This window comes from Meleagris gallopavo, chromosome 6 (genome assembly GCF_000146605.3).
Source record: "Meleagris gallopavo isolate NT-WF06-2002-E0010 breed Aviagen turkey brand Nicholas breeding stock chromosome 6, Turkey_5.1, whole genome shotgun sequence".
Classification (NCBI taxonomy): Eukaryota; Metazoa; Chordata; class Aves; order Galliformes; family Phasianidae; genus Meleagris; species Meleagris gallopavo.
Window position 1 is genome coordinate 12,569,386 of NC_015016.2, and position 25,275 is coordinate 12,594,660.

Here is a 25,275-nt window from a genome sequence, read left to right on the forward strand (position 1 = left end):
GAGAGTGTTTTCCACCAAGTTCTCTGTGCAGTGTGAGTCACACTGAGCTTTTTAATTCAATTTCACCTATGAAGAACATTCAGCTACAGCAAGATACATAGATATTTTTAGAAGATGCATTTTGAAAAAGTTTGGACAAATGCAATAACAGCAACAACAGTAACTGGGCTCTCAACTGTGCTCAAAACCTCTGAAATACAAAAATTCCCAACCGTACTCTATTCATATTGGATCACTCCAGTCTCAGAGAAGTTTTTGTATTTTTAGCTCTATTGCCAAAATGAACATAACAGCAATGCTCAGCAAACAAGTATGAAACAGTGAAAGAAACCTCCAACAGTCTCACTAATGTAGTTTTTTGCAACCACTGTATGAACTGAGCAATAAACTTAGAACTGCAAAACTCGGCCAAAGAAGATGCAGTGGTATCAGGAGCATGTTAATAACTGACCACTGAAGTCTAGGAAGCGTTACAAGTACAAAACAGTGGCTGAGGAAAGAAGAAGGAAGAAGCTTAGCTACCACTGACCAACCGCTTCAGTCTGGCAGCATCAGCAGCACAACCCACACAACCCTGTGCTGGCCATCCTGCTGAGTTCTGTTGGAGAGTTTTCACAGTACTGCTGCACTAGAAACAGAAGCGCTGTTTGATGGGACTTGGAAGAAAGCTGAGAGAAGTACCCCATGGACAGACACGCTGTTAAGGTATGGACAGTACAACATTTCATTCAGTAAGTGAATAAGAAACACAAAAACATGTGATGTGCCCTACAGCCAAAAGTAGGAAAAGCAACCCCACACTTTACCTGCATAGAGCACTCACAGTGAGCACAAACAGAAGCAGCAGATTCTGACTGGAACATTCAAATCAAAGGGTAGAGGTCAAATAGTTCCCCAGGAACTCTCCACTACTGCCAGCCATGAGGGCAGAGGACTACTGCTAACAGCTGAGCTAGAGTTCAGCCAGGGATTTTATTCAATCTCCTTGTGGGACTACAACATACCCCTGCAGCAAAAGAGATTGAGCTGAAAGAAGTGTTGTTGGTTTTTGGCGATTTTGTTTTATTTTTCATAACTATTACTGCATTTTAAAAAATACACACTAATAACAAAACTATTAAAACAGTGGTACATACATGGCATATGCCATATGGCATACGGCCACTGGCAACGCAATGACAAGAAGCAAGAATTAATTTAGGCAAGATACTGCATGTATTATTCACTCATTCAGAGCAAGCTCCTTTAGTAAGCAATGCTAAAAGACAGCTTTACCTTTTCTTAGAGAGAAAGAGAGAGAGAGAGAGAGAGAGAGAGAGAGAGAGAGAGAGAAGGATGGTACAGCTAGTGAACGAGGAGAACAAAAGAAAAGGGGAAAAAAAAAAATAATCAAAGGCTGTTTCTTTTACTACCATGAAAACAAATCTCCTTAACTACTTTCCAATTCTACAAAGATAACTTTAGGAGCTTGTTTTAGCTGTCACAGGATGACATATTCTTCATTTTGTACAACAATCACCAACAAAACAGCATACCTACAACACCACAGGTTCACAGTCACATCTGGGAGAATGAGTAGCGAAAGAAAGCTATACAGAACCATTGCAGTGTACAACAGTTTACTCCCTCTGTTTAAATACACGAGGTTCTATGGATATTACACTGGTCAAATTTCACATTCAAATATCAAATACAAGTCTTAATAAATACAAAGCAAGAAAAAGGCAAGATTACTGAGTGTATCCTATGAAGAACCTTTTATCACAATACAAAATTGAGTTTTTCTGTTTCTGAAGGAGGAAATTCAAGCAAAACATCAAAATTTACAAAGAAATTTTGAAGCCTAAATTTCTTCTACTCATTCAACTAATGAATTCTACTAATTCAACTGCTTACTAACTTTAGAACTGCAACTCACCCTGCCTGAAGTTTCCAAAGTACTGTATTTGCTCACACTTTGGTGTCATAAAGCAGTTACATCAACTACGCATCATTATGGAATCTATCCATTTCATTCTTATAAGCTTAAATGGTCCTCTTAAAGGAATACAGAAGTTACATCATTATTGATAAGGAAGCATCTAAGGTAACGTGGATTCTGAGGTAAGATTCATAGTGCCAAGGCTGCCCCACACAGTTATCTCTACTGTATGTACCCAACTGTATGCGCTAAGTTCTCAAACAAACGTCACATCTAAGACATTCCAGAACTACCTGACAATGTTTCTAGCAGCTGCCACAGTGGGAAAATCCCTTCAGTTTCAGCAAGACTCAGTTGCTCAGTTTAACCTGAGGCAACTAATAAAGGTACGCGGTAAACAGGAAAAGAATATCCAATTTGAAGTCCAATCAGACACCAAACAAGAATGAAACATGCAAGAATGGAGTAACAAAGGTTTCTTAAAGAACATTTTAAAGGTAGTACTGGAAAGAGAGAGGTTATGCTTAATATTAAGAAAAAAGTATTCTCAGAGAGAGAAGTAAGGCACTGGCACAGGCTGCCCAGGGAGGTGGTGGAGTCATCACCCCTGGAGATGTTTAAGAAGCACACAGATGTGGAACTGAGGGACATGGTTAGTGGGCATGCCAGTGGTGGGTTGATGGCTGGACTGGATGATCACAGCGTTCTTTTCCAATCCTAATTATTCTGTGAATCTAAGGAGAAAATATTTCACGTGGATGTTTTGCACTGTCACTGTTTAGAGGAGTGAATCAAACTGCACTCAAAGCAGAGGCTTAGCAGCTGATTTCTTGGGGTTCTGTACAAGAACCACATGAAAACCAGCAAACCATTCTTCATTTTACAGTGTTGAATAGAAAAAGGCTTGTCTCTGTTACTCCGTATTTACTATCAACACATTCCAAATCATGTGAAAACTGCCCAAGGTCTCATGAAAAATTCTTCACGTACAATTTTCTTACATTGCTAGAAATGTTACCGTTGGGAATTTTTGGATAGCCAGGAGAATTTCCAACTGCACTAAAAGCTGGAATTCATTATTAAAGAAAACTAGAAGGCAAGAAAACAAATGCAAAGAGTAAGACCAACATCAGACCTGAGTCTCGATGTGCTTTTCAGGACTGTATTACTCTTTCTTAACTAGACATACTCACAAATTTCAGTATTCTTTCCAAAATGAATCCAGTGTCATAATACTTCAGTAATAATTAAAATTAAAACCCAAATCTTCATTAAAAAATATTTTTTTCCTCTCCTCAAACCTTTGAAACACCTTGTTCTAACAAAATGTTACTCATTTCAATGAGCTTGGCTACATCAAAGTATCACTTTTCCATCCTCACAATGTTCTTTAGCTTCTCTTCCTTAATAACAAATTAAATCAAATTAATATGTAAATTTTTGAAGGTCACAAACAATGCACAAAGTCCTGATCTTTGTTCGATGATTCTAAAAATTTCTGGTGCACAGAAATACTTTCAGCAGCCTTGAGCAGCTGTTAAAAACATACAAATTTTGTAGCTTTCTGTAACAATGGCACTTCCAGATTCACAGTGGCATTCCATTCTGTAAGAGTAGTTCTTAAAATATAATGGTCCAAAATGACTTTCAAACAGTGTAGCTACAACTATGCTAAGAACTCAAAAATTGCAAACACCCAAAACAACATGAGGCAAGAAAAAAATGTTTGAATATATTACTAAAAGATGATCTGAAATAACAATTTGCAGATTAAGTCAGTAAACAGTAAATACCACAAAATCCACGTAGAATTGTCTAAGTAGTAGTAAGCTCATCAAAATGCTAACTGGGCTGTAAGCATGCACAATCAACACAACAAGTACATTTATGTTCTGGAAGTAACATATAACCAGCAAAGGAAAAGAAATACATGGCTTTAAATAGTACAAGGAATTTCATTAGACATACCTTTCCTCTCTGTTTTCTGTGAAGGGATGGAAGATGCAGATGTAGGCAGTTTTGATAAAGTAGATGCTCCATTAGCATCAAAGGATTTCTTTGGCTGGTGATCAGATTGTAGAGAAAATGGACTAGGAGGAACAGTGCTTGGGGTAGCAGTTGGATGAACCACTGGTTTGATGGGATGCTGTACTGGAGTAGAACTACTGTGAGTCTCTGCCCTTGGCAGTCTGTAGTCTCTGTCATTGTGCCTGCTTGTTTGAGACAAAATATTCTGTGGGAGCATACTACTGGCGTCACTGGAATGCTTGTCTTCCACTTTTTTCACGATTCCCCAAGTAATGTTGCATTAAGAAAAAAAAAGAAGATTAAATTAGAAACTTCTCTCTAAAATTACAGTGACTATGACCAATACAGCTGCACATCAATAACTAGAGCTGACCAAACTTCTTATGATTAAAAAAAAAAACAAACAACAACCTCAAGCAAATCAGCATCAAAAAAGGCAAAATTCAATTTTACTCACTGATAAAATGCATTTTCTCTGACCTTTGCTTGATTTAGAGTTCCAGTTAAGCACTGTGTTTTGATGAAAGGTTGCTTTATAAAGAGTCTTACAGTCAAAGTTAACTTTGGAAGTCTCCTAAAAAATCTAAATCAAAATCTATTATTTCCACTTATATTTAGCACAAAGATATAATCTGTGCCCTTTTTTTGTTCATTAAAAAATTCTGAGCACCATGTATAATTAAGTAGTTTCAGATTCTACCCCTCAAAGAATTCTACTTCAAGTCACTTGAATACTGCCACAAGATTTTACTTTCAGTTGGATGAATTCAGAAGACCATGTATGAAATGAGTGACTAGTCTGCATCTGTCACATGCTAACGGATGTTAAAGTACACTGCACAGAGCATATATCAAGCAAATACTGAGCTTTTTTTTTTTCCTCGATTTTCACCAAACAAGTGGTTACTGAAACATGCAAGTACGCTATCTTTCGTAGCATACAGCTTGTTCTAGCATGGCAATATGTTTTAACATATACAGAAAAGCATTCCTTTAACATGCCTGCTTGGCCAAGTCCCACAGAAGGGGAAGAAAAATACAGTTTGGAAAAATAAAGTTTGGTTTCTAGTTTTAATCCATCTAGAGATTTATGCTACAAAATCATTAAAACTATATCAGCACACAGAAGGAATCTCACATGTTTCTAGGAATTGTTTGTACATTTCCTAGAAAAATTTGGCAAAGATTAAAGCTATATTCTCAGGAAAAAAAATAATTCCAAGCCACAGAAAGTCATGATTTGGGACTTGCTTTGCTAATAGTATTGGCATGGCAAAAATACCTTTCAGTAAAGTATATGAGTTTCTGAAAAACCCTGATACCATTATCTATTAAATTAGTTTGTATTTTTCAGATGTGAAATCAAGTTTTTAGAATTTTTTTCTGCTTTTCTATTTTCATGCTCAGAATTTAACACTGACAAGTCTCAATAAGTGTAACACTCCAACTGTACTATTAGTCGTGCAAGTTGTTTCAATAACTACCTACACAGAACTCAAATCAGGCAGTAAAAGCTGCAAGAAGGAGTACCACAAAAAGCATAAAGAAACTGTCATTCTAGTAAACAAAAGTTATTTTAAGGAACAACACTTGGCATAGCTGTCTGCATCATCAGTTTAGCTTTGTTTATATGAAGAGAGGAGAAAAACTGCTCAGGAAATGCTTTTATTTTTAATTTTTTAAGTTTGGAAAAGAGCAAAGCCACATACTTCCACTGGCAAACCCACTGGCAGCTGTTGCCTGCATCACCTCTCTTCTGTAATCTCTATCTTTTGGAAAACTGTTAACTGACATTTTGCTTGCTTCTTTTTGTCTCTGCTCTCTGAAGAAAAAAAAAAACAAAACAACACAAGTTAAAAAAGAATTTACATCACCTAACAATACTTTCTACAGATGCATAAGATGAATCATTCTAGTAGATCATTGCTACAGATGAAGCTGGCAAACTCCAACTGTTGCTTCCTTACATCAACATCTGTCCAAGCCCTCACCATATCAGACCAGTTCAGCTCACTAACATAGCAAAGAAAAACACACACTTCCCCTCCCTCTGTTCTGGGATCACCCAGGCAGGGATAAAATAGGAGCTAGAGGCCACATACAGGTGGTGAAAACACAAACTTGGACCACAGTCTTTTACAGCAGTACTAGATAAACTCAACTGCTCTATAAATGATATTAAGAACGCTTTTCCTTGTAAGTTGAAAACAGACATATATATATATATATATGTATGTGTATATATATGTATATACCTTTCCAGCCACTCTTTTGGTTTTTCCCACTGTGAAACTTCTGTTCTACAGTTGTAGTAGTACTTTTTGCCCGAAGAGCTGATGTGTTCAGACCAATCATCCGCAGAATCATAAGCCTGTAAAATACAAACAGCGTTGGACAAAAGACTACCCAGAGTTTTAATACACACACTGAGAACTATGTCATGTCCTCATCCGTATCCATATCACTGCTTTCCATTTAGATCACATTTAAATGCCTGTTCCATTGCTGTAAGCGTTAAGACGTGACCCCTACATTCCTGCTGCATTCTACAACAGTTTCTTCTGTTTTTTATTCTCACTAACCATGAAAAAATAAAGAAAATAACAGTATACTTACTGGGACACAGTAATATCACAATTGATAACATTAGTTCTCTGCAGCTTAAAATTTCTCATTTCTCATAAAAATCATTGCAATTATATTTTCAATCTTTTTCTATGCTTTCTGTTCTGCTTTCAGTGCAATTTTTGAACAACCACCACTCTAACCACTAAAACTTAGATAATAAGGTGATAAAAACTCACTACAGTGCATCTGAAGTAAACCTAGGCAAGAAAATATGATTTTACCAATAAAGCTCAAGGAAAGTATATATCTACTTTATTAAACAATCTCACATTTTAAATTCAAAACATGTAACTCAAACCTCTAATGATGATCAATTAGAACAGTTTTACAACATTTAACAACTGCAGCTTGGATGTTTAAAGTGTTTATAAAAGAAAAACTGATGTTGGAGATCTCAATGAAAGAGGAAGTACACGTCTCTCCTTTCAGATAATGCTGAAAATACCATATATATACACAAATGGAGATAAATACCAATCACAAATACTCACTCCATCAGAAGTTTTGCTTGGATTATTGCTCGGATTAGAAGAATGCGAATTTGAACTATGAAGAGCACTGTGGTTATGTGAATTTTCTTGTGGAGAGTAACTGGTCCCTAGAAAGAAAAAAAAGAAAAATAATAGTTTACCACATGTGTTTTCAAAGAAATTACACATCTGAATTCTGAGCAGGCAAAAAGCAGGGAAGGCATATCACTCACCTGTATCACAACATCAATCAAATGTGAAGGGTTTCAGAAGACACATATGCATATTTCTTCTGTTGCATATAAGGTAAAGCTCCCTTTGACTCTCCAGTTACAATAATGTAGCTTGCACTATTCTTACTCTCAAACCTCATCCCACAAACAAAATATGTAGCCTTCACTATTATTTTATCAGTATGCTGACAGCGTCCTAACATGTTAATTCAGAAATTAGAAACCATTTTATTCTAAACGTTAAGTCAGAAAGTTTAAAAGATTTTCTCATTCAACCACTGTGAATGAGAATTTTTCAAGTTCACTGAAGCAAGGCTGTTTTCTTAACCCTTGAGTTTCTTTGTGGCTGGCCCTAGGTAACTATTTCTATTTATGAAAATAGAATAAATTAAGTTTTCCTGCAGCACAGACTCTGCAATACACCATATTAAAAGCAGCATTTCCCAGAGGTTCACACAGTTCTGGCCCCCAAACAACTGTTTACTGAGGTCACCTGGTTTTCTTCCTTGTAACAATTGAACTCAAAAGAATAGTTGAGGAATGAGAAAAGAGATAATTCAGCATTTTTTACACTTACATTTGTGTCTACACTCAATCACCAACTCAACATTAACTCTTCTGATTTCCAGCTAAATAAGCCTTCCCGTTTGCCCCCTGTGAACTTTGTATAGATGTCCTGCTCCTACAGACTCCTATTCCTTGAAAAATTCTACATAAGTAAAAATCTCTTCAATTTCTCCATTCTTCCCATTTTTCTTCCACATCATGCTAAGAAAAAATCATTTTCTTACAGATTTCAAGGAGAAACTAAATACACAAAATACATCAGCACTGACCCTATCTTATCTTCCCTTCCAAGTACATAACTGCTACAACAACAGGAACTACTGGCTTCACATACTGTATCGTAGTTTAAATTTGAAATCAGAAGGGTCTGCAAATACCAAAATCTGAATCTCATGAGTAACCACACCAAAGAATCAGGAGCCTGATACTGGACTAATAAATAGGTGGGAGTGAACTGAGCCTTTAAAATAAGATTTCCTAGGACTTGGGAGCTCATAAGCAGAAAATGACTTATTACAATGTATCAAACAGAGCATAGGACAGATTATTATACAAATAACGATTTTTGATCCTTCTGACTATGCAAGTGCTGACAAAATTACTACAAAATTCTCCACCTCCTCCTCACACAGGACAGAAAAGCAGTCAGTGACAGAAACAAAGAAATATGCTGTGATCAACGTGGTTCCTACCCTACAAAGAATAAAGACAAATTTGCACACACTAGTTATTGACCACCAGAATCATCAGCAGTTCTAAACCCTTTCCAGCACTATTTTGGCTAACAAGTGTATGTCACTCTCTTTAAAAAGTGCGGGGCAAGAAAAGGAAAAAGGACATCTCCACAAGTACAACGTTCCAAAAGCAAGAGTTAGGCCCACACCAATGCCACCTTGTGCACTCAAGGCCAGCAGAACAAAACTTATCACTGGGAGGAGTCTTTTCCAACTTCAGTGATCCTGTGACTCTATGCTTAACCTTTACAGAACGAGACAGTAATTAAATATTTCTAAATAAATTATTCTGTTAACAGTCTTCATCTATTTACTGTTCCCCTCACAAATTCTACTGAGATAAAATTGCTAAATGTCTCTGTGTATTTCTGTAGGCTGCTTACCGCAGACTCATTAGTTAAATTCTACTATGAGGTAAAACAATCATCTCCCTTTTTATAAGGAAAAAAAAAAAAACAAACAACAGAAATGAGAAGCACCAGATGTTTTTTTAAAACAGTTTGATATTTCAAAATTTCAGAAAACACCCACACAGTTAATTTACTGTAATCCCATCCAATGGATGCAGTTACTTTACACTTCATTCAGCTCAGTTGAGATGTTGTTGGTGACTTTCTAAATACAATCATGGTCTAAATACACTGCCACATTGAATAATCCATTACACATTTTCCCAACGCGAGGAAAATGGCAACGTATGCATTAGACCACTAAAATCTCTTAAAGCCTGTTCTACCCATCCCTAAGCAGACCCCTCAAGCTCACTAAACAGACATCCAGGCCCCCTCAGTCTCACAGCTCCGCAGTTTCCTTTGCACATCCCACTGTTCCCGAGGCTGTTCCCAGTCCTGGCAGTGAGTCACAAAACCCCTCAGCAGTACCTGAGCTGCTGTGGCACTCACACTGCCTACAGCAGCCGCGGCGCTGCTCTGCTGCTGTTTCTTCACAAGGGCCCCTCATGGCTTCTCCAGCAAGATCCCACCTTGGGTCACCAGGACATGCTGCTCAGGCCTTGGAGCAGCAAAACGTAATTCCATACCTGATGGTGTCTAGAGCTATTACAGAGCACAGTTAAAGGTGTGAGTTTTCCTCTCAGACCTCCATTTATTTTTATGGTTAACACTGCTCTACACCTAGATCAGTGCCAGAACTTAAAGGGAATGAGCATGAAGGGAGCTGCCAAAATGATGTGTGCTGTTAGGAAGCTTCTAAGAGTGAAGTAAACGCTCTGAAGAACAAGAGTTTTAGACAATTCATACAAATAAATGGTTTAAAGATCCACCAAATTAACTGCAGACCAAAACCTTTTAACCTCTCAAGGAATTCTGACAGTCCAGCCCAGCAAGCACTGCTAGCCCAGAATTCCATGGAAAAACAGCTCAGTAGCTTCCAAAGTCTACTATGTGAAAATTGTTGGCCAAAAGCAATCATTATGTGGAAGTCTACTTCAAATAGGAAGGGAGGTTCCTCTTACTGGTATATCAGCTATACCCTTAGCAATATCTAATCCCAATACGTTTTACACGGCTCTGTCTGCTGCAAGTGCACACATGGCAGCTTCTTCCTGAGAACCAAATCACAAAGGTAGGATAGCTGAGATCACTTCATACCCCAGAAAGAGGCCTGCTAAGGTAGACAGCACTCTACTACTCCTTGGGATATTCCCTTATAACATTTCTTACTGTTTTTATCTATTTGTTGCATTAAAAAAAAAGAGAAGGATCAAAAGACTTGTGTTTTTCAAATACCTGTTAGCAAACCCTAGGATTTAACAATAGTTACAGAGCTTTCTATGGAAATGTCTATAGCACCATCACTGTGACTTTTCTCAGCTCAATCATTATTTTGGAAGCAGTTAGATCCAGACAGGTTAAGGTTAAATTATCATCATTTTCTTCAAGGCTTTCAAACAAACAAACAAAAAAAAAAATCACATCTTCCTCACTCATGCATGAAAATCAGCACAAGTACACAAAGCATGATTCTGGGAATCAATTCAAAAAAATAGGCTGTGACTTAATGCCTACTACAGATTGGAAAATTCAGCTATGCCAAGATTCATTTGCACAATTTTTATTAAGTGCTCTCCAGACCCAAATTACTGAAGCGAATACAGTCTGAGCTGCAATGAGGTTTCAGCACCATGCTGGACTTGGAAAGCAGACAACGTAGGGTGAAGAAAGAATATCACATCCCACAGTATACCTTCAACTTTGTCAATAATTTTCACATTTAACTAATGTTTCCCCTGACATCAGTTCAACTCAGGGAAATTAAGAAACAACGATACTTTGAATTGAAGATTAGACTGCTCTAATAAGCAGCTAAGTTTTTCTCCCTCCCCCACCGTCTTCCAAAACAAGCTGAAACTTCCCAAAAAAGCCTCATACTAGCAACTGCAACATCTAGTCATTACCACCTTAGACATCCAAGATTTTGACCAGGCACAAAGAATAAGCTGGCAGTAGCTGCAACAGCATACTATTGTAATGGTATTGGACTATACATTTCCTAACTTCATGCAGTCCAACATACACAGAGCACTTAGGTTCTCAAGATACTTACTTTGTAACTCTTAATACTGTAACTCTTACTGTAACCATAGTAAGAAGTATCAGTGTAGATAATACAAACAAAATTTTACAAATGCTTACCAGCAGGGCAGAAAGCACTAAAAATGCTCCCTAGCAAAAGCCAGTGCTGCAGCTGAACCTCAAGGCCAATCCTTTCCCTTCACTGTCTCCAATACTGACAGGGATTCAGAAAGGGATTTGAGAGCTTTCTGTGCTCAGAAACCGGGCATTTGGAAAGAAATATGGGGCAGCAGAAAAGCAAGGAACTTCATTAAACTTACTTATGCTCACATAGAGCTCAGCCACTCTCCTTTCCATCTTTTAGCTAATATGTATTCAAATGTGTTAAGCTAGAGACGCAACTTCCTCAACAGCACAGACAGACATTAATTATTTGTCATCAGAAAAAAAGTAACAGCATGACAGTCAGCGGTAGTGACATTGTATGGAGATAACTAAAACTTGTTCAAGCACTGAAAACAGCCTTATCTAAGTACGCTTGAACTAAGATGTCTGAAGTGTATTTCAGCCTCCATCTTTGTTAGTTTGATGGAGGTCTTTGTGCAAAACACTCGATGAAGTTTTCCATATGGGATGGAATAAATGTAACATAATGGGACCCAAGCCTCAGCAGTAACCCAACAGCCGATCACAGCCATTTTTATTTGCTGCACGTAAGAATTTTTTTTTTTCCAGTGCATTTTTATGTGGCCTACTGTATTGAAATAAAATATGGCTGCATTCCACAAGTGATTAAAGTTATAAAAAAAAAAAAAAATTTGCATTTTGCTAGCAGAGCAACAGCCTCAGAGAATATACCAACTGGTCAGTAACACCTTCCAGAAAATCTTAACACACAAAACTGAAGGCACAGTGCTCTGCCAAAAGAAAATGTGAGCCTGATCACTCTGCTGTCCAATTAAATACTCATTATACCCTTCAAACTGAAAATTTTATACTATGAGCAAAATAACTTACAAAGCCTCTTTTCCCCTCCTGTCCCATCTCCTTATCTGGAACAGTGAAGCTGCGCTGCTCTGTAATGTCTGTTTCTCAGGACATTCTTCCCATTGGAAGGAAGTTCTCATCTTTTTCTCCAGGTTACCATTTACACAAGCTTTCATGGAAACCAGTCCAAGACATCACTATGAACAGAATTGTATAGAAGGTGGGACAAATTACTAAAAAGGATGAAAAGGATTCTACAAGTTCTTTTTCAGAAAAAAGGGTTAAAATACGGCTTTCTTTCTAAAATGGTAGAAAGATACCAATATCTCCAAAAGGAAGAGAGGGAAACTGAAGGCCAAGGATTTACACTGCTTTACAACTGACACTCAAAGTCAAAGAACTTCAAGACAATATTAAAATGAAACGTAAGCTTCTAATTTTTTTATGCATTACATAATGAGTCTGTTATCTTTTGTTTACATTTGTATTCTTAATTAGATCCGTCTAATTTTATTTCAGACACTGAAGTTCAATTTTAGGCTGAAGAGTTCAAGCTGCTCTAGAAAGAAAATCAGTTATTGACTCATCAAAAATGAAAGTGAAGGTAATTATAAAAGGGCTCAACTTAAATTCAGACTTCTCACAAGTAATTCAGTGACTCTAGAAGCTAAGAGGAGAACTGTTTTCCAAGGGCTGCACTTTAGTCTTAACAGACCAAACAATTCTGGTACTTCTCACTGGCAGAAGAGACATAAACCAACCATCCTGTTCCAATTTGTTTTCCTTGTTATAATTATTTTGTTGTTTTCTTCCTCCCCTCAGCCCACCCACAGCTAACAGTGAGAAACCATTTCCCAACCTGTACGCAACTTCAAAAATGATCGGGTCCAATGAACAAAGTTCAGTGAATGCAGTGAGCTCCAGAAAGACCCTATGTCCCAAAGCTGTTCTTTGCAAAATGGCTAAGGGGACAAACATTTCCACTGCACTCCTGAAAAGCATAAATGGGTACCAAGAAAGGGGAAAACTTTAAGATTTGTAGCTCTACTACAAACATGCTGGCAGACAAGTCACCTCACTACAGTCTTTTTTTCTACCCTTATCTTTTGAATTATACGTTAGTTCACATGTAGAACAGAGTTTTACTCAGGTGCTCTACCAAAAATTAGGGGCTCCAACCACCTCTGCATAGGGAGAAAAACAAAATTGCAGGTGGTCTTCTACAGGTCCTCTTGCAACAATAAACAACTGTTCAGAGAAAAGAAACAGGAATAAGGAACATGAGCAAGTAAGGAAAGAGAATAGCTGGAAAAGGCAGTTGCATAATGTGATATTTCCATTTCCCAGAGGTGGTGGCATTTTTTTTTAGGCTCGTGGCCAACACTGAATTCTGAGTAGTGCAAACAACAGATCTTCAAGTCTTCTGGCAAGTGAGTTAAACGTATTTCAATGATTTCTCTCTGACAATTTTGAGTAAATATATGTAAGTACCTGATTAGACAACGCTTCACTTAGGTGAAATTCCTAACAACTCAGAATTCAAACTGCTTCACATAATAGTTTAACTCCTTTAAAAAATAAAAAAAGCTAGACATCCAATTATCTGGGGGCACACAGATATGTTCCCACAGGTGGCCCTGCCTTGACTAACACTGTCATCCACCCGGATCACAACTGAATTCACCAGTGTAATGAGGGTGAGTAAATTTACATAAGCACTGTCACAGAAACGCAGTGCACTTCTATCTAGGGTAAGTGAAGGCACCACAGAAGACTCTCACCTCACAAACCCTGACCAGCTTTCTTCTTTACAGAAAACAATGATAGCAGTAGTTTTCCTGATAGCAAAAACAAGAATAGGCAAAAGACTGTACAAAGGATTTTAAAGTCATCTATAAAATTTACATAAATATTATTCATTTCTGAATATCAGTAAGCAATAACTTTTGAGTAAATGTGCCTGTTTCTCTTAAAATACAGCAACATCCAATCACCTTCTTGGATAGACCCAAAAATTTCAGGAGTTCTAACCAAAAGTTTCTGAAGGAGACACAACTGAAGGACTTGAAAACTACAGGTTGAATTTAAAGGAAATTGAGAACTCTAAGTGGATACCAAAGTCCTCGTATTTCCATTTATTTTTCCCTCCCTTTGGGTTTAGGGTATTTATTAATATAGACAGCTGCTAGCAACATCATCATCCTAACACTAAGCTACCTTGAGATCGATCAGGTTGAAAAAGCAGGTTAGACCATTTCACCCACAGAAGTATGAGAAGGGACTGTGAACTTCAGCAACTCAGAGTCCTGCTCTCTCTGACAACACCAGAAGACCCCAGTACAGAATCACCAATGACAGTACATTTTTTTATAATTCTGCTCCACTTATTAACAGATCACGTTTTGTATTACTTAGAGAAGAACAAATCCCTAAGAAGAAATTAGACACAGTTGAGCATAAAGCAAAACCATGTTTTTGATCTTAACTACAGCTCAGTAAACTTTTCTACCTCTATTACAGTAAAAGAGCACAAAAGAGAGGTTCTGTTGTCCTCAAGCAAGTACCTCATACAGGAAGAGGTTTTAATAATGACATGTAAAACAAGAGAAGTGCTCAACTGACAGCCTGAACTCTTACCACAAAGTAATGATGACATTACCTCAACTCCAATGTGGATCAGCACAGCTTAAGGAGAAGAGACTCAATTTCCCCCTTCTAAGGCCTTGCCATGAAACCCAAGTAAACAGCCCTCCCACCATCAAAGTGCTGAAATACAGTCCCAAGAGATTCAAGTTTGGTAACACTAGTCTGACAGCACCTCAGCCACGTGCTATCCGATGTCAGGGAACGACATTTTCGCAGTCCTGATGGACTCAGTAAACAGAAGACAGTCTGCGACCGATCCACGCCTTCACTAACATGCAGGGGAAGCTGACATAACTGAGGAAGAGTTAGATTCCAGGTCACTTGCAATAATCTCATTAAAAACATTGATCTGTTCAAGGTTTTAAAGTGCAGGTGCACGATCCATGAAGATCACACAGAAAACACCACACTTTTCATAGAAGAAAGAGAACAGTAAAGAAGAAAAAAAGCACCACTTAATTCAGGTTGGTGCACAAAGCCTATATTTTTAAACCTTCACTCTAAAAAGGCAAAATTTCTGATTGTTTGTGATTGTTTCAGAAGCCATAGTAAGTACCACTCCTCAACACTGAGTGCACCGCCACAACGTTAAAGCTATTGAGCATTTCCACTCTGGAAAAAAGAGGGTGAGTTGAACTGATAGTAACACTTCAATGCTCAAATTCTTTAAAAAAAGAATAAAAATAAATCCACACACATTTTGCCATAATTTGCCAAAAAGCAACTTTTTAAAAGTAAGTCATTACAATATTTTAAGTTTGTAAGCTTTTGTTCACTCTTATTTCTTATGGTTAACATGTTGCTAGCATTCCTCTGAAAGAAGAAAGCAAAGGGGGCTCACTTTCAGAAAATCAGCATACATGTAGACTTATTTTCTTGTTTCCTACCATAAAATTGCACTACCCATGCTTGCTGGCACACAGAGTCTGGTCACACAGTGCTTGCTAGACTTATGTTCCTCCCTAGCACAAGCCTCAGATTTTTTAGTTCAGAGATGATCAGACCACTTAAAATTGCTAAAATACTCTTTGGGACAGAAAAATACACAAAGAGAACTTGCTCCAAAATCCCCAAGAACACAGAAACAGCAGCTACACAGAAACTAATCTGCAAAATTCAAGTAAAATCTAGTTCAATATATACCGTATTAAAAAAAAAAACACATAAGCACACAGTACAGTTACATTCAGTATTCAATTATAACAAGGATCCACCTAAAAATGTTTTTTTACGTATATGTACGCACACACATTTTATATACATAAGCCTTGTGCTTTCAGTATGATGGATTCATAGCCACAGTGTCAGGCTGGATGTTCTGCACAGCTTAAGAAAGGCACGTTGCCTAAAATACAAAGCACACTACATTGCAATTCTTTCACCTTCCAATTAAATAACTCTTAAATATATACTTAAAATTCGACTAAGCTTTCCTAGAATCTCTTTACTAGAGAAATAAACCTCTTCACAAAAGCTCAAGTTACGTTCACAATCTGAAAATGCATGTTAGGATTATCTGATTGCCCAAGTGTCTCATTTATTTCCCCAGCCAAGTAAACACTCCAAAGGATTACAGAGAGCCTGCAGCCCTAAGTTTACACAGCATTTTGCCAGAAAGATGCACTTGACACCACTTGAATTTGAAAAAGATCAAATTATTTCTCACATCAAATCAGGTAAATACAGTATTCTGTCAGAAGAAATGAGAGGATTAGAAAATTACACGCGTTAACCTGTCAGCAGCAGGCGTCGGAGCGAGCAAAATACTGAACTAGGAGGAACCTGCACACCCACTGATGTTACTCAAGGGTGACACCTGACATGAAATCTCCCATCATCCAGAGGAATGTAAACATGTGGAATAAACACAATAGGAAAAAATGAGGCAAAGTCCATTACCTCATCTGGATAGAAGTGTTTATGCAAACGTGCACTATTTTTTAATGTAGGCAAGAAAAACAACAAAACCACCACATTTTGCCCTTTTCATTTGTGAGTAAGCAGGTATGTTTGAAATACAAGCAAGATGAGTACGGCAGATCACAGACTTCCTTTCTCTGCTTGTGCTACTGACAGAGATATGAATAATTGATAACTCTGCGACTCTGACAAACTCGGTAACAAACCCAGTGAGAGGAGTGGAAAAGAACTGCTTGTGAAGGACGTAAAACAGAAAAGTATTTAATATAGGAAACCAAGGGAAAGCAACACATCTGTGTAACTGGGACAAGCTGTAAATATCATTTCTTAAAAAGATTCTGAAAAAGACTGACGTGCCCAGTGCTTTCCAAGGTGCATCAGATTTCTACAGTAATATCATCTTCGGCAAACATACACTTTTTAAGTCTTACTTGAGATACTGAGTTTCTTAAAGCAACAGATGTAACAGGTTTGAAAAAGGGGAAAGAGGGATTTTTTGAAGAAGTTTACCTACGTTGAGATCACTTCCATAGTAACTGAACACACTCACTACCCACTAAACCTAATATTAACACACCCATTACTACGGATATTTTTTCCTCAAACCATGTTTTCCTTTAGCAAAAAGGCTGATCCTCAGATTCCTGCAGTAAGCAGATTAAAGCGCTCAGGAGCCCAAACCAAAACCACTGAAATCACAAATCCTTGCATACAGTTACAGAATAAACACAAAGCTCTCACTTCACAAAACACAGGCCAGAAATGGTTCCTTTTCTTACTTAAAAATCACTTTTTAAGCCAACATTTGTATGTATTATCTAATCGTGCTTTGTTGCTGCAGAAATTCATCAGCATGTTCAGTTTCCACAAGGTTTTTTCTTTTCTTTGGTAGGCAGCTTCTCTGCCAGAACAGCCGTATGGAACAAGGACAGTGCCAGCTCTGACACCCACTCTTTATAGAGAAATAGGAAATCCAAGGTGCTACTGTACTTCAGCAATGGCCAAACTTGTTTTGTTTAGAAACAAGTGCAGCTCGTTAGCACCGACGATTAAAAAACACATACAAAGATGACACACAAATATATTTTCTTCCTCTTGAATCACCAATGTGATTTTACCTTTCCCATTCAGGATCTACCACGTAGGAACCTCTACTGAGTGAGCTCACACACATGTAACAGGCAATGTGCTGCAAGCTCTGTTTTTTCCCCCCGGTAAACAAGGCAGCATTTTGGGTTTTAGTCACCCGCTCATGAGGAGACACAGTCCTTTCTGTCTGCATTTCTGGTGGCTGTCCCAATGGGCTCAAGTTAGGAAAGCATTAAGGAATTTCAGGTTATCAAACATAGTGGACTCATACGTACAGATTTTATGGCAGGAGTTTCCTGAGGCACAAAAGTCACCTGTCTTGATTCAAGCATTACCTACCTAAAAGCACAGAAGATACGGACTGATCAAACACTAACAGCTGCAATTTAAAGATCAGAATACTGCCATTTCTTATTGTCATCTAACACATACTAATTAAGAAAAGGGGCAAAAAACATCTCCATTATTAATAAAAAAAGAAATTTCTTCAAAACTCCTTTATATTTTTTGCACTAATCTGTACTAATTTAACCACAATCAGGCTTTTTTTTTTTTAATTAAATATTAGTAAAATCAATGCAAAAAGATGTTCAATATTGCCTTCTTTAATATTTAAAGAAAACTGATGAATTTTAAGGTAAACAGAAGTAGCCTGGTTTATGCTGTCTCTCATCTCAACCTGTAGCCATCTCAGTCTCTAAGCCCAGTTCTATGTCCCACATTCAAAGCTAAAGCTGAGGGCAGAAAGCAGAAAACAGGACAGTGAGGAACCAGAAGTCAGCACCAAGCCATCACCCTGTGCCTTCTGTTTCCTACAGGGTCACACAGACCTTGACGAGTACCTGAACAAGTAACCCAGCACACTTGATATGGAGAGGAGAAACAGCAACAGTTTAATTTGCATAACTGATTGCATATCTTCACTTCCTCACCTTACACATATGAAAGCTGTTGATCATTTAAAGGAAAGACTTAAAAATTCCTTACAGGTTACAAGAAGTAACTTGATTACTCCATCTCACAGAATTTCTTACAGGTTACATTTCTAGCAAGTGAAAACTTTTGTAGCAGAATTCAGAAAAAAAAGAGATTCTTAATTGTTTTAATTCTCAATATGCTTTAAAAAGTTAACCATAGCAAACAAGAAAGAAAACTGTTAATGCTAGAATTTGATAAGCCTCAAACAGCTTTTAAATGAGAGGGGAAGATGAATTTAACTCTAGTTACTCTCTAAATTCATGTTATTCTGCAAAAGAATGATGTACACATGATGAGTTTAAGGAGTGCAGCACATCTGCAGCATCACCTCTAGGAGGTATTCAAGACCAGGTTGGATGTGGCCCTGGGCAGCCTGCCCCAGTAGCAGACCTGGAGGTTGGCGGCCCTGCCTGCAGCATGGGGGTGGCTGGAGCTTGATGATCCCTGGTGCCCCCTCCCAGCCCAAGCCATTCTATGACTCTGTTATCTCTAACCCAAACAGAAACCTTTACAGAATGTATCAATTACTCTTTAACCTCCATATTACTAAATTTAATTTTGAATTCGTATGTTTGATGGCATGGGGGGAAAACCGAAGGGCCTTATAAATAGGTCTTCAAAAAGCAGCTGAGACAAGCATGTCAACCTCTCTACAACAAGTTCTTCTGGCAAGGAAGACAAGAAATTTAAGAATCTTACATTTGTTTTGCCACACGCAAATTCTGCAGTCTAACACAGAAAACCATTTCACAATACTCATACAGTGTTCAAAGGGATGAAGCTTGTGGTTACGGCCAACTCGAACTAAAATCCAATCTGGCAAACGTATGAAGCAGTGAAGCAAGTGGAGCATACACTGCCAGACCTAGCATAGTTTCACTTGACCTCAGAACCACACTCCAAAGAGCACACTCTCTATGACCAAATCCTACAGTGCAATGCAAAGCATATTCACAGGTTCATAATTCCCACATTCCAGGAGCCAAGTTCAACCACTCCAAAAAACAAAAGGTTACCACTGGAAGGATACTCAGGAGGTGAAGTAACAATTTTTAATTCATTCTAATTTGAACAAGCCGCTAGCCTAGAGGATGTAAACTACAAATATTCATGTTAATGTTTTACTTACCAATGGACCTCTGAACAGCTAAGTTCAACTTTCTGCAGTAGAAAAATCTTAGAAAACTAAGTCATTCAGTTTTAAAACTTCCAGCCCTGCAAAAATTGCCACAGTTAAGTTACTCCAATTGGTTCTAAAAACACTGAAAACTGTGCCTATTTTTCTATTTTCTGAACACTTAGATTTACTGGATGATGCTTGCATCTGCTTGTGACCTTAAAGAACTCTTGATTATTCCATTTCTTTTTCCTGCAATTATTCATTAAATAAACCCTTAAATGCTTCCTTTGTAACTAAATCGAGTTCTTCATATCTCTCCCTCTAATGCCCAAGTATCAGTTGCAGTCATTTCCTCGCCTCTTTTCTGAAAATCTCCGTATCAGTATCTTTTTCCAACTGTGAAAAACAAACCAAGAGACTGTATTCCAGTAGCTGTCCCATTAGCATTGAGAGGTAATCTCTGTCTAGTGCTGCTCGATATTCCCCTGATCATGTAACTTTCTGGCTAGCACTGCACTCAGCAGTTATGCTCTTAATTGTGTCAGGAGTTTCACATCTGTTTTAAGAGTCATCGCTGCACACAGTTGTTTTCCTTCTGTTAATGCTTACTCTCCTTCCTGTAACATTTCACACAACAGACCACTTTTAGCTGCAGAGAAATCAGCATTTTCCCTTTTGCGTAACTTAGCCAGCTCCGTACTACTGAAGAGTTTTTATTATTTGCCATTCAGTAGTAGATCAGTGGTAAGTCATGAACAATCCTATGATTCGTTCCTCAGAGATGAGAATGTTTCTATTTAGGTACGAGATTAAATCCACACACATAGCAAAAACAAACAAACAACTTCTTTAATGATACTTTTGGAAGCAGTTTTGAAATAAGTTCTCAGTTTTCGGTCTGTAAAATGAAGTAAATAATATTTTCTTGATTCAAAATCTGTGTGTTTAAATTCAGTTGATAAGAATCACCAGAGAGAAATTGGCTTCTGAATATCAAAATACCAATAATAAAAGCTTAGGGGGGAAAAAAAAAAAAAAAAGCATCGTCAAGACTCCAGCCACATGGGAGACACACTAAGGTGAGGAATTTAGCTCTGGAAATCAGCAGTTCATATCTGAGAACCTGCCTGTGTCACCTGGAGTCATACCACACCACGTCCCTTTTCTGACTGATGACAAAGCAGTTAAGTTACATTTCATCCATATTGCTGCTGCAGAAGCAAAATTAGGAACGTTTTTAAAGATGCACCAGAAAAACTACAGCATTGAACTTTGACATGCTGTTCAACTCCTCCCTTTTAGAACAGCCACAGAAAGGAACTATTCTGAACGGACCCAGTCAACACAGGTATTAAGGCACCTTATTTTCATTCTTTTCCAACACACAGTAATGTGGCTGCATGCATGGAATCACGTCAAAGCCACATGCAGTTACCAGACAGCATAAAAATGAATAATGAGGTCTCTTGTCAGTCATCCACTCAACAATTTTCCACCGTTTCCACTAACTTGGAATTCAGACATTCCAACTAGACATTATTCTCGAATACTGCTCCAAAAGTCCACTTCTCATCAGTTTCTAGTCAGAAATAAAGTGTAAATCATCTTAAAGCTTGCATTTCAACTTCTCAAGCTTGAAGAAAAATCAAGTACTGTCCAAGAGAAAAGGAATGCATACAGAAGTGTGTCTTTCAGACCCATTAACCTGAACATAGTGAGAGTTTGCCAGTATTCTTTCACCAAACTCATTTTTAAGTGATCTCTCCTCAACAGAACTTCACAAGGAGACACTCCAAGCAATCTGCAAGAGGCCTTCAAGAAAGGAAACAATCTTCTCATACTGAAGTTGCAGCAGAAGCACCTGCAGATCAGTACAACCACATTTTGGTATCCTTCCTAATTCAAGAGAAAACACTAACAGGACATCATCTTCCTCAACATAACAGCATGCTTCCCTCTTCAAGTGCTACATTTAAGTCCTGAAATTCATTTTTACATTGCAACCAACCGCTGGCAAAACAAAAGCACTACAAGCATCACTGTTAAGAACTGCTTTTCAACAGGAGTACTTTTTTCCCCTTCACTGAAGAACTTCAACAAGGAACACGGTCTTCTTCGAGACTAAGATTTTCCCAGGAAGTGCCTGTGGGATTTGTACAGAAGAGGACTTCAAAAACAAAAGTAGTTAACGCTGCATGCTCAGTGCCCCTGAATTGCTGTTTTCCACCACAAAGTTATTACAGCACGCTGAGTTAGAAGACAAATCACATTTCAATGAAATCTCTTTTCTCAGCCAGAACAGAGGCAGAGCTTTGTCTGCAAGTTCTGCATAATGCTGTGACTTACGCAGGTTTATTTGGTAGTCTATACGGAGAGGGTAGAAACAGCAGGGAAGAAAAATGTGAGTTGTCAAGAAACAGTATCTCTCTTCAGAAAAAGGAGTTATGTCCCAACTAGCAGTTAAGGAGCTAACTTTAATCAGGGGCCATTAGGGAGCCCAGAGTAATTCCAGTAAATAATGCCACATCATTTACAAATTGCTCTCTTCACTGTTGCCTGGAAGCAGACAACTCACCAGAACTACCCGTTTTCATTGCTGCTTCCCAATTCCAGAAGAGCAATCCAGAAGTATAGAAGCTCGGACAGTCACCTGTGTATCTTTACTTCTGCAAACTCAGCCTGGAAGCAAACCTTCAGAAAGCACGATGCTAAGTAAACTAATCACAAGGGAGTGTGCTTTTTATGTACCAGGGATATGCAAATTTAACAAAACTTGTTCAAGGACAATGTTTTTTTCTCCAAATATTAAATGTGCACATAAAAGCTTATCAGGTTGAGCTATTAGAATTGCTTAAACAAATTATACTTACAATCCAAAATGTTTATGAGTTCTTACAATACTAAGAGATGCATCTTCCTTCAAACAAACCAACCACAAAGCGAAACTTGAATTTATCTATTTACAGATCTGTATTTCACATACTAGTAAATGAGAATGATAAATGACATTCCCAGCATCATGATCCTAACACCAACGGATTTTGGGAACTGGCTGCAGCAACAGCCTGCAAACGAGCAGCATCACTTGTTGCTATGTGCTGGAACTTCCACTTTGGATGGTCTCCATTAGTACACTGCCTTTACTCTTTCAAACTACATCAGATACTTGAATTTCATCAGAAGACAGAGCACTGCACCTATCTAAAGGCACACTTTAAAGTCACAGCTTTTAATACTGTCATCTTGACGGCACAATTCTTTCCAACTATTATTAGTATAAGAAGCTAAAAGCACCTTCCATCCTGTGCTTTTTAAAAGCAACCTTTGCAGACAGTTTTCAAAAGTAATTTTGAACATCAACGTTATAAACATCAAAACTAAAGAAGTGCATACACAAGGTATATTTGTGATACTATTATTACTACACTTTCCCATTTTTTTCTGAGATTCTCACAGCAGAGTAAAAACAACAAAGCCCTAACCACCAAATCATAATAAAAAACTAATACAACTGATCCAATAAAAAGTCACTTCAGAAACACTGTCGAGCTTACAGAGCAAATCTAAAGCTATTTTCCATTCTCTACAACTGTATTACCTATCATTTCCCAACTTTTATAGCAAACTCTTAAAATTAACTATCACCAATTGAAGGTTCTACTACTAGTGAGATACATGAGAAAGCTTTTATTCCAAATTAGAGACCCAAAGAAAACAACAGAAAACTACTTATTCCATTTCTTTTTTTTTTTTTTTTTTTTCCTGTAATCCAACAGAAAGCTTTTAAGATTTGAGCGGTCCTGGAATCTGACACTGGGGATGCAGTTTTCAAAGCCTGTTTCATGGATGACCCACACCCTCATCTGAATCACAGACTTTACTCATCCCAGGTGAGTGGTGTCTGTGAAGAAACGGTCTTCATAGTAACAGACCATTTCTAGCAGTTAGCACTGACTCAATGGCTGGCATCTACACCGTCTGCTTCCTCAACCCTTCGCTCCGCACTATGTTTCGCTGTTCTCAGGCTTCCCTCTTCTCAGCAGTCCTTTAATTTCCTCTTTGCAATGCACACTGCCCAGGCAGCTTCCATTCTCTTCCACTTGCCCTAATGCCATTCATTTCTGTCAGCTAATTAACAACGATGCTAATGTAACCAACGGTTCGCTTCTTACCCTCCTCTGCCACAAGGGTTGCTAACACAGGAAAGAAAAGTTCACTTCCTGCATCCAGCTGTTGAGCATTCCTTCTGCAGTGAGGACTCTGGACTCCTTCGGGAACCACTAAAAGCAATGCAGGATAATCATGACACCAGCTCCCAGCAACAATTCTTTAGAACTAGGAATGCATGCAATATTCCACACAGGCTCTGACAGCAGAACAATTATGAATCTTAGCACAGAGCAGAGTGAGCCATTATTGAGAGTATTCTTAATTGCCAATTAAAAAAGCGTGCAAAAGAAACATTCAATTTTGGTTATATTTTGGAATTTAAGTAACAAATTACAATCAAATTTCATGAAAACAGCATACATAGCATACAGTCCAGCAAAAAAGAAAATCACGTTGCGTATACTTTTCTCTCCATTTCTTTTAAAGAATCCATTAAGATCTCAACATGAAGAACCCATTTGTTTTGAAGTCTCCTAATGATAAACGTGGTGAAATGCTCAGTATTCGCACTGTAAGGAACATCTGTGTACATCAATCAAGTAAACTAAATTATTTTTATTTGGACTAAGTTTTGCTACACCTCTTTGCTATCACTTGTTAGTCATCCTGGCACATAAACCTTTAAGTCAGAAGAAATATCAATTTTAAAAACAAAACAAAAACTCTGAAGGCCACCTTTTTGTTTTCACTCCTAAGTGATATATGTACATACACACACACGTCCCTCCTCACAGCATTCCCAAAGCTACCCTACATATCTGAGTGCTTTCCTTTTTCTTTCAACATTATCATTACCTCATTTATACCTTTGAAAAGACTTACAAAGATCATCTACCATCCCTGGGCACTATAATGTTAAAATCTTTGTACTTCCCTTCTCTCTTTAATGGAAACACTATTCCACATTCACAAGGCCCTTCACAGCTCCACTCCCTGTAAACAATGCCAACTGTAACTCCCTGTTTGTTACTGTTCAGGAACTTCACACTTGAGTTGGTCTCCTAAGACTCACAATCCCTTACAACTCCATCGTTGCCTATAGCAGCTGACCTAGAAATAAGAGATACAGAGGAGGGGGTGGCTGTTCATTAGATTTCAAACCCTTGCACATACAGATAATATCCTCATGCACAGGGACCTGAAAGCAAGAGCAAAGTTATTCCAGCACTCTGATATGCCAGCCTTACAAGCACTCTCTGAAAACAAGGGATGTGACAAAAACTTGCATGTACTTTACCATTAATACAAGA

General features: G+C 38.0%; 1 protein-coding gene across 1 annotated transcript in view; it reads right to left on the minus strand.

The window, feature by feature from the left end:
* WAC (WW domain containing adaptor with coiled-coil) overlaps positions 1–25,055 on the minus strand; it is a 48,332-nt gene extending 23,277 nt beyond the window's left edge. The window contains exons 1-6 of the mRNA XM_019616313.2: positions 25,048–25,055; positions 24,028–24,182; positions 7,069–7,175; positions 6,205–6,320; positions 5,659–5,771; positions 3,890–4,198 (exon numbers count right to left, since the gene is read on the minus strand). Coding sequence (XP_019471858.2) covers positions 3,890–4,198; positions 5,659–5,771; positions 6,205–6,320; positions 7,069–7,175; positions 24,028–24,182; positions 25,048–25,055 — 808 coding nt within the window. The remainder of the gene's footprint in view (positions 1–3,889; positions 4,199–5,658; positions 5,772–6,204; positions 6,321–7,068; positions 7,176–24,027; positions 24,183–25,047) is intronic.
* Between the last annotated feature and the right edge of the window lie 220 nt (positions 25,056–25,275).